The following is a 10,255-nucleotide window of genomic DNA, read 5'->3' as shown; positions in this document are numbered from 1 at the left end:
TTACTTGCGACCCATCGTAAATCAAGTAATGAGATAACCATAAAAAAATGAAATTTTTACTTGGTGTACCTTCTTCTAAGAAGTAATTATTGATAATAACTACCTTTTACTTTGTTTATATTTAATAGCTACTGTGATTTTGTAAATTACCATTTGTAGCTACACCAAAATACATAAAGTTGGAGTGGCTGAAGTGGTTATTGGGCGAGGCTCTCACCTTGCCCGCTTAGGTTCGAACCAGGTCAACAACATTTTTTTTTTTTCCGTCAAATACATATGATGAAAATACACTCAAAATACAATGAGAAGAAGCTAGGAAAAATATGTAAGAAAAGTAATGTTGTTGGTTGGGTTCGAACCTGGGTGGGAAAGGGGAGAGTTTCATCCAAATACACGCAAATACATAAAATACACAGCTTTTACTTAAAAATAAGCTACGAATGATAGTTTGAAAAATAATAGCTATTAAAAATAGTTATATCCATAAGTTTGCTAAAAAGAAAATATAAATAGAAAGACGTAATGCAGTTGACAAGTTGCCAGTTGGTCGTGGACCAGCCACTCAAATAGCATCAGCATCAGAATAACTCACAACTAGCAACGTGCTAAGGTTAGAAGCACAATACTTCTCCGTCTCAAGTTACACACTCTTAAGAAAAAATATTAATTACAGGAAAATATTCCACCATTGCCAAAATAACTCATCTCAATTTAATAAAAGATCACCCATCTATCTACATATATAAACGAAGCTGGGGCCACTAGTGCGATCATATTAAGTTCCATCACTAAATAGAGGTATGTAATTCGTTAATAAGGTTATGTACCCTTTTGGCCTTTGTGTGATTTGTTTAATAATAATAAAACAAAAAAAATGGAGAAGATTTTTATCACAACACCCATTTTATTGGACTCTGTTATATGCCAACGTCCCCTCTTCTCTCTTTCTCTTTCCCCTCCGGTAAAATCACTCTCTTTCTTACATCTTGTTATATTTTGGATTTAACTCTTATTATTTGTTGATTTTTCATTTATGTTCTCGTGAGATATTCATTTTATTTTGTTTGTTTTAATTCTCTAATTTTCTTTTTCCATTTTTTGTGATTTGAGTATTTGTTTTGTGTTTTGTATTTTCAATATTTCCTTAGAATTTTCTGGTTAGGAACTCTTGTAAAAACTCACATTTATAGTTTCTTTTGCTCGATCGATGATAAAAGCCTAAAAGGAGCCTCCGATGAATAGATCAATATCTACCAAAGTAAAAAAAGTAAAATAATAATAAAAAATAAAAAAAAGCAAAGTTTGTGTTGTGCGATATGAAGGAAGGAATCATTTGATTATCCAAAAGAAATGCATTTTTGCTATTGGAATTTTATTTTTTAAATCCTCGCCTTTTTGTACATGCCTTTGTTATGTGTATCTTCACTTTTTTGAGATTTCAACCAAATAGGCTTTCTATATATGCATAGTTTAAAACAACAATTTTTATCAGCGGTTGCGAAGAACGAAACTTACTCCCTCTGTCTCAATTTATGTGTCACCATTTGACTTGACACGGACTTTGAGAAAGAAAGTAAGACTTTTGAAATTTGTGGTCCAAAATAGTCTTAGATATTTGTGTGGCTGTAAATCATATATTAGAAGTTGAATTGTTTCTAAATATAGTTTACATTGACTTTATTACTCTTTGAATTGATAGCCTTGTTTTTTGGTCAGCATTACTCCTGGTCATGATTACTTCAACTTGCCCCAATTAGTAACTTATTTTTTCTTGTGGTTACTTACTAAATGCAGTTTCAACATACTCGGTGCAGTGTAAAAGCAACTTATAGTCATTCAGGTGAGGAAATAAAAAAACATCAAATTTGTTGTGTATTTGTGAAATACTGCTGCTTGATACTGCTCCCTCTGTTTCAGTTTGTTTGTCTTACTTTCTTTTTTAGTCTGTTTAAAAAAGAATGTCACATATCTTTAATTTAAGACCTCAGGATTCAAAAGTCTTTTTTTACTTTCTTAAACTCTGTGCAAGTCAAAACCAGGCAAACAAATTGAAACGGAGGGAGTAGTAATTTTGGAGGATGAAAAGATCCCGTCCAAAAATGGTTGGACACTTTCATTTCCATACATAAATGTATCAATGTATCTAGAAGTCTAGAACAACAAGTCTATTAATGCCTCATTTGCCTTAGCTACGTGAATGAGTGAAATTTAAGAAATTGTACCAGCTACTTGCCACATGACTGCAAAATGTTTATATGTTGCAAATGAATGTCATGGCATAAGATGTTTATGATTGGTTCGGGGAAACCAGGCTTGGCCATTGATCTCCTCATTAGGGAAACAACTCAAAAAGAAATAGCATATATGAATGGTGTTCTGTATATTGCCGATGTTTCATATTGGCAAAATTAGTGCAGGGAAAGTTTAAGTTGCTACAGGAAGATTTATTCCTTGTCAATAACTCCCACATATCTTTCATCTCACAAGACTGGTGGTTACTATTTCAGTCTCGTGTTTAAAATTTGTGAAGTTTACTTATGTTTCCTTATGATGTGTTCTTTTGCTCTGAATTAACGGAACATCGGTCATGCTTTTGTAATGCTTGCTTTCACATATATCACTCTGAGATCTTGTCATTTCCTTGGGGAATTGTTGATCCCTCCCTTTTGTCTCTGGTTTCTCTCTGTCTTTTATTTGATATAGATGTTACTTCACAGGGGAATATCACACCTTTCTATACTCTTCTTTTTGGATATTGGGTCGTGCATATTTATTAATCTGAAACATGTAGATGTTGTTCTTTTGGTAGTTTTTTTAATCATTCCGTCTCAGTGTGTGCTATTTCAATAATCGTGAAAATCGATCATGCTTGCACATGCAGATATGGACGTCTCTGGAGGTCAAAGTGTGTATCCTTTACACCGTTGCAAAACTATACATCTGGTTTGTCACTGGTCTTTCCTGTCTTAGCTAAGTGTGCAAATTTGCTGTAAAGATATTCAAAGAATAATTTTGATCCTTCCTAGTTAAGATTTTTTGATTTAATAGCTTGCTTTCTGATAAGAGTTTTGGACTATATTGACTCCAACAATGTAGGTGAGGCATGCTCAGGGGATTCACAATGTGGAAGGAGAAAAGGACCACAGTGCCTACCGATCTCCACATCTTTTCGATGCACACCTTACTCCTCTTGGCTGGCAGCAGGTGATAAATAGTTAGACACAGTGTTATCAAAAGCGAAAAGCGCAAAAAAGCTCTAAGGTTCGTTGGGGCTTTAAGCGCAAAGCGCAAAGCGCAAATAAAGCGTGGGCTTTAGTGAAAAAAAAGCGCAATGGTGCAAAATTACAAATATATGTATGTTTAGTCCAAGACTAATAATAGTAAGCATGAATAACAAATATATGGACAAAGAAATTGTAAAAACATTTCAATAAAGTGAAATATCAATCATCTAGTGTCACCTCTTCTAGAGAGGCTCAATGGCAAGGAAACGTATGTCTTAGAGCCTTGATGACAACACTGAAGCACACATAAAGCGAGGCAAAGCGCTCAACATGTTTTGAGCCTTGCTTCAGGGCTTAAGCACGCCTTTGACGACACTGGTTAGACATGGCTACCTTTCTGTCCAATTGCTAACAGAAAATATTTGCTTGGACAAATATTTATAGAGAAGGAACTTGTCTAGTAGTAGGTGTCTTTTAGGTGAGAATCGTCTTTCTTTCCAAAGACAATGGTGGACTTAAAGAAACTGCATTTTGTTGAAGTCTTTCCCCCTGTCCTTTTCCTAGCTTATGAATCTTTCATTTAGAAGTGTTATCCATAATAGAGTCCGACTACAACGACTGAATTGATTTTCTTCATGCATAAGGATAAAAACAGTCACTTGACCATTTTTTCTGCCAAGGAACTTAGGTTTTGTGATTTCGAAAATCTCATTTGGTACTATTTCAGGTAGACAATCTACGGAAACATGTTCACGCGTCTGGAATTTCTAAGAAGGTGGAACTAGTTATCACTTCTCCTCTATTGAGGTACACACTATGTTTTATATCTTGGTACTGATAATCTGTGACATCTTTGTTTTTCTTCTCATACGTTATGAAAGTTTCACCTCATTTTTTGGAACATGTGCGCAATCTTATGCTTTTGAGGTGGCTTTGGTGATGGATGTTTAAAGCAGCAATGAATTTCTTGAATAATCATTCTTTTGTTGAAGTGAGACCAGAGCTGGTCTGTTTCTGGGTTATTTGGCTTACATGAGAAATATAATTCTTTTTTGCATGCGTATCCCAGCATTATTCTATGAGATCATCTCCCTTATATTTTTTAAGTGATAACATTTCTGGCGAGAGGGAGTAGTTGGGTTTTTTCAGGACAGTTGAAGGTAGGAGGTCATTTTATTTTAAGAGGTCTGCCTGCGTATGATGACTTAGATCATGCTTTCTCTATCTGTTCTGGATTTGATAGCTCCAATTATCTATTTTCTAACCTCCAACTTTGGTGGTCTTGCATTGTAGGTGTATGCAAACAGCAGTTGGAGTTTTTGGTGGAGAAGGATACACAGATGGAATAGATGTTCCCCCACTCATGGTGACAGATGCAGGAAACAGTAACCATCCAGCAATTTCAAGTTTAAATTGCCCTTCCTTCATTGCGGTGGAGGGTTGTCGTGAACACTTGGTAATGCCATCCTAGTTACCTGACATAAGACTGTCAGTCTCTTTTATCCTTTTCCTGTCTTTATATTTGTTTCTTCTATCTTTTCTTTCGTGCAGATGAATAAATCTAATTATCTCACGAGTGTTTCCTCCTAGAAGTTACCTCCCTTCAACGATTGTTTTCCAGTCTCTAATGTTGATTTAAGTTTGTGTGCTTTCTCCTTGTCAAGAACTGATTTATTTTATGGTCTCTCTTACATACACTCACTCACACACTATCTCTCTATCTATCTTTCTTTGTTTTTTGCATACTGTGTTTGTAATCATGGATATGATCTTTTTTTCCTTCAAGATCTGGAAATTTTGTTTTGGTGCCTAGAGATTGCAAACAGGAGTACCATTTGTTGGCAGGAAAAGCATAACTCCTTTGCTTCTATTTTCTTTCTTTAGCATGACAATTTTTCTTTGGGAGGTAGAGAAGTTTGGGATGCAGATTGACTCTGTTTATGCAGTTCTATGGTCTCAACAAAATCTGAAATGTCTAGAGACTAGAAGTACCAAATTGTTATGAAAGCATTTTCTTATAAAAAGATTCATCAAGAATTGATAAAACTCGTGTTTTTGTTGTGGATTTTGGAACAAAAATTATGCAGTTCTGTCATATTGTTAATTCATCTGTAATAATGCATTTCAATTATGTGAAATGATTTAAAAAATGTTGCAGTATTTGAGCTATCTCTTGGATTGAGAGTCCTCCATGGTTTCTTGCTAATTGTTACTGAAGACTAGTATTGACATTCAAAATCACATCACATAGAGAGGATATATAGAAGCGAAAAAGAGGTGATTAATATGACGAAAGATTATGGCAATGAATTGCTTTAGTGCTGCCTTTTCTTTTAGGGGTATATTTCCTTGTAAAGCATCTTGGTAAACTTGGTATCATCGGTTGACAACTTATCTTCTTCGTTTCTTTTATTCACATCGATGTTTGTGACCCTTTTCATTTGGTATACTCTTACAACTTGTTAGCCTGCATAAATCCCTGATTAATTTGTCTAGATCGAGATTGATATATATTTCATCATACTCAATAGCGATGTCAATAGCCAGATTAATACGTTAATCATATCTCATCATGTTCATGCTTACCCATTGGTTTTGTGATGACTAAATATCAGAAAAGGAACTCCCTGAAGTTTATCCTGTCAGTAATTGATGCAAAATAAGGGAAAGCCCTATTGCATATACTTTTCTTGGCATTTGATGAGGATGTGGCATGGTCATTCTCTCGAGTTACTTTGAACAACCTGGTGGCTTGTTTCTCTTATGTTCCACTTAGTCTTCGACCTCTATTCCATTTAGGTTGAACTTTGAATGGAATGTTATACTATTAGGTGGAGAAGTGTTTTAACTACTAGTTTGAAATTTGATTATAGTGTAATAGTGTGTTGGTAAGATGTCAAATAAAGTTTAGAATGATCTAAAGTAATTTTCTTATGTTAGTTTGAATTGTTGAAGGGGGGAATTTTTTCCATTTAAGGAAGAGGTCAACTCTTGTGGGGATGGACCAAAAAGGAAAGGCCCGGTGTTATTGGGACGAACGGAGGTTATTATAAAAGAATTGTAGAAATTCACTTTTCTAATGTTAGCATACGAGAAGTTTATTTGTTTTATGTGTTGCGAAATGCAGGGAGTTCATTGGTGTGATAAGAGGAGAAGCATTAGCGAATACAAGCCTCTATTTCCTGCAGTTGATTTTTCCTTGGCAAGTATTTTGGCTCTGTATATTTGGAAAATCCTCAGGCTAGCTATAGTGTTTTGGTATGATTTGCCTGCTGCAGCATACTTAGAGTTTTCTCATTGAACAAGGTTCACCTTGATTTTTCCAGATTGAATCTGATGATGATGTTCTCTGGGAGCCTGATACTAGAGAGTTAAATGAAGACGTTGCTTCCAGAGGAATGAAGTTCTTCAAGTGGTAAGTGTTGTATGTCATAAAGAATGCAAGAATGATCTTGGTGATCTTCAGATCTTTGTGTCCATATTTGAGTTTTTATGACAAATCTAAGTGAACAAGACAAATGCTGTAAGGTGTCAGTATATCCAGTAATTCAACTACCTGGGAGTAGTTTCACTAATGCTGTTTAACATTTGGTAATATCAGGTCTAGGTCAGTATGAAGTTAAGAGGGTTTTCTGGAACCAGTTATTGATGCTGGTCAAGCTTGCTTCTGTGAATTTATTAGTCGCTAGCATCTCTGTTAACTCCTTCCTTTGGCTTCTTGATGTCATATATTTGGATAGATGATATCAGTATTGTTTCGCATAATTTGCAAATACTGCTTCAGTTTACCCGGGAGCGTTTCATTTTGTTAAAGAATTTATCTTGAATAAGATTACAAATAATTTTCTCTCAAATAAGGCTATAGGAAAATTGATCTACTGGAAGTGTTACTGTTCAATCAATGTTCCTGAAACAGATTCCAATGTCTTGTTTGCCATCATATGTTCCACCTAACAAACTTATTGTGATACCTACAGGTTGTGGACACGGAAGGAGAAGGAGATTGCTATTGTGACACACAGTGGATTCTTGACCCATACACTCAGTGCATTTGGTAATGATTGTCATCCAGATGTGAAGAATGAGATAGCCAGACGGTAAGTTCTCAACTCGATGGTGAACCAATATGCTGTAAATTGGTTTAATCACATTCTAACTTCAATTCTTGAACTAACATCAAATAATGTCAATACATGGTCAATGCCTGATGGAACTCTAAACTATTGCCCAAAGACGACAAATATAGGGAAATACATATAAGGACTGAACTTGACTGCAATTTTATCTCTCTGGTCTGCCTTATGCATCCAGATATAAAAGGGCCATCTTTCTACTAATTGATGCCTCTGTCTTGCAAGGACATGTAGTAAGTCATAGAATCTGGTGGTTAATCAATTTAGTCTTATTGACTACGGTGGTTATCTTCATGCTGCTCATTAATTTCCTTCCTGTAGCTTAATACGGATCAGCATCATTTCCTCCCATCTCCCTTTCCTGTGACTTTCTTTCTTGAATGTTTAAGAGAGGTAGACACATGCATATATTTATATCTGGGGGTTTTGTTTTGCCCTAAAATAGCACAAGTTTCAACTAGTTTGGTAGAATAGCTAAAAGGTGTATTTGTTTCCTTTGGGGTTTTGAATTTCCCTACAATAACTCAAGCGTCAACCCATTATATCAGCTTTTGATGGGGCAGCTAAAATTATGTTTGCAGTTGACTCTCCATTTTGAGACACAGCACATTGTTTCAGCGTTTTCCTTGTGATGAATTATTATACTATAATGAAAGGTGGTAACTGCTTTAATCTTTTGATGATGTTCTCATACCTCATTTGCAGATACGAGAACTGTGAACTTCGGTCCATGGTTATCGTTGACAGAAGGTTTGTGTTTCTAAAACTTCTGAACCAATCTATCTCCACATTTTTGGATTGTTGCTGACTTTGCCACTCTGCAGCATGATTGGATCAGATTCTTCAGCAACTGATTATCCAGGAAAAATTCCAAGTGGAGTAGATGCGCCAAGTGACAATACATGTATTGATCATCCAGATGGATTGCCACACTGATGATATTCCAAGCAACGGCCATAAAAAATGTTTGAGTTTGGGTTGCTTTAGGATTCTGTCAAAGTAGTGTATTGGATCATCTCATTTGGAGCAAATTGTGGCTGACTCCAAATATATCATATTCTTGAACAAAGTAGACCGATCCAAATTTATTGGTAAGGTACAAGCAACAGTTTCGATGCCTTACAATTAGTAGCAAGTATTTGTTGTAGTAGTCCAATCACATTTCATACACATACGATATAAGTCATCTTTTTGCAATTGAGAAGTACTGGGGTTTCAGACTTTCAGGTATTCAATGCTCCCAGTTACTGTCTGGTGGATATTTGCCCCGTCCATTTTGCAATCCATTTAGTACTGTTCACTCTTTGCTTTTTTACCTTCCTATGGTTGAAATCTGATTATATGACTGAAGTGCAAACTCCAGCCTGCAAGAATGTAAACTATCCCTTTTTTATATGCTAGCTAACAATGTAAATTTTGCCGGTCTTCCCAAAATAATTGTCTATGTAGTAAATAAAATTACGAATTGATACTTTGCTGGTACGCCTAACTGATATTGTAGAACTTTCCAAAGAATTTTTTTAATGTGTGTCTCACACAACTAGTCGCGTGAAGTTTTTTTTTTTTTTTTTTTTTCTTGAGATAAAAAGATGAACCTAGAATTTGTTTCTCTTGCTTTGATAGCGAGTTATCTGGCTCTGTTGGCAGTAAATATGGAGTTGATATTTCCGAAAATGATTTGGTGTGATGCTGGATAAAAATGGATGTATAAAATGAAATGTGCAAATTCGCACGATTGTCCCCATTTTGGGGCGCTCTTTAATTTTTGTCCCTCAAATTGTTGGTCTTTAATTTTTGTCCTTTGGCACTCTATAAGTAATAAAAAATTGGCCGAAAATACCTCTGACATTTTGGGTTCGAACTCTAGCAGAGTTAAAAAATAAATAAATTTCGCAAGGCAATGTTCATACAAACTATGCTTTTTCTGGCATAGTTTCTATAGAATAACTTAATTTCTACAGAACTACATCGGAAGACATAGTTTCTATGTTCTCTGGCATAGTTTTGTAGAAATTATGCCTAACATGTAACTTTGTCTGACTAGGCATGATTCTTATGAAACTTTGCCTTGCGAATTTTTTATTTTAATTTTGCCGGGGTTCGAACCCAAAATCTCTCGTTTCGTAGACCAGCGAATAAGGGTAATTTGGTCCACAAGTTTTATATGTTCTCTGGCATAGTTTTGTAGAAATTATGCCTAACATGTAACTTTGTCTGACTAGGCATGATTCTTATGAAACTTTGCCTTGCGAATTTTTTATTTTAATTTTGCCGGGGTTCGAACCCAAAATCTCTCGTTTCGTAGACCAGCGAATAAGGGTAATTTGGTCCACAAATTTTATTAAATAAGAAGTAGGAGAAAAATTAAAGACCAACGATTTGAGGGGAAAAAAAAATTAAAGAACAGTCCAGGGCCAATCCGTGCAAAAACTTGAAACCAAATATTGATCGACAGCTTGAAAAGCATTTTTTTGTGCGGATAGCCCTTCTTTTGGGATGGTCTTTATTTTTTGCCCCTTAAATTTCTGGTCTTTAAGTTTTTCCCTTCGCTTGAAAAGGTGGCCGAAAATACCCTGAGGTTTTGGGTTCGAACTCCTGCTCAGTTAAAAAAAAAATCGCAAGGCAAGGCTTTGCAAAAATTTCTGCCTTATGCAGCAGACTTTCCTTTTAAGGCATAACTAAAAGTCTATCTCATAAGACAAAACTATTCCTTAAGGTATAGACTTTGCCTTATAAGATAAACTTTTGTTTATGCCTTAAGAAAAAGTTCTGCCTTATGAGGCAGACTTTTAGTGGGGCAAGCTTTGCCTTATAAGACAAACTTTTAGTTATACCTTAAGGAAAAGTTCTGTTTTATGGGGCAGACTTTTAGTGGGGCAAACTTTGCCTTATAAGACA

General features: G+C 35.4%; 1 protein-coding gene across 3 annotated transcripts; it reads left to right on the top strand.

The window, feature by feature from the left end:
• Nucleotides 1-613: 613 nt before the first annotated feature.
• LOC132627673 (phosphoglycerate mutase-like protein 1) lies at nucleotides 614-8,587 on the top strand. Of its 3 annotated transcripts, none has more exons than XM_060343147.1 (11): nucleotides 615-798; nucleotides 1,795-1,840; nucleotides 2,882-2,943; nucleotides 3,097-3,204; nucleotides 3,952-4,031; nucleotides 4,518-4,680; nucleotides 6,352-6,426; nucleotides 6,551-6,639; nucleotides 7,202-7,321; nucleotides 8,063-8,107; nucleotides 8,182-8,587. In XM_060343147.1, exons 3-11 carry the CDS (start codon nucleotides 2,884-2,886, stop codon nucleotides 8,291-8,293), a joined length of 852 nt encoding a protein of 283 aa, XP_060199130.1. In that variant the 5' UTR covers nucleotides 615-798; nucleotides 1,795-1,840; nucleotides 2,882-2,883; the 3' UTR covers nucleotides 8,294-8,587. The 3 variants fall into 3 exon arrangements, with proteins under 3 accessions (XP_060199131.1, XP_060199130.1, XP_060199129.1); XM_060343146.1 differs by lacking the exon at nucleotides 615-798 and adding an exon at nucleotides 827-961; XM_060343148.1 differs by lacking the exon at nucleotides 1,795-1,840 and having other exon boundaries at nucleotides 614-798.
• The last annotated feature ends 1,668 nt before the right edge of the window (nucleotides 8,588-10,255 follow it).

The sequence above is a fragment of the Lycium barbarum genome, chromosome 2, assembly GCF_019175385.1.
Source record: "Lycium barbarum isolate Lr01 chromosome 2, ASM1917538v2, whole genome shotgun sequence".
NCBI lineage: Eukaryota > Viridiplantae > Streptophyta > Magnoliopsida > Solanales > Solanaceae > Lycium > Lycium barbarum.
Note: the sequence above shows the minus strand (reverse complement) of the source record. Positions and strands in the feature narration are given on the sequence as shown.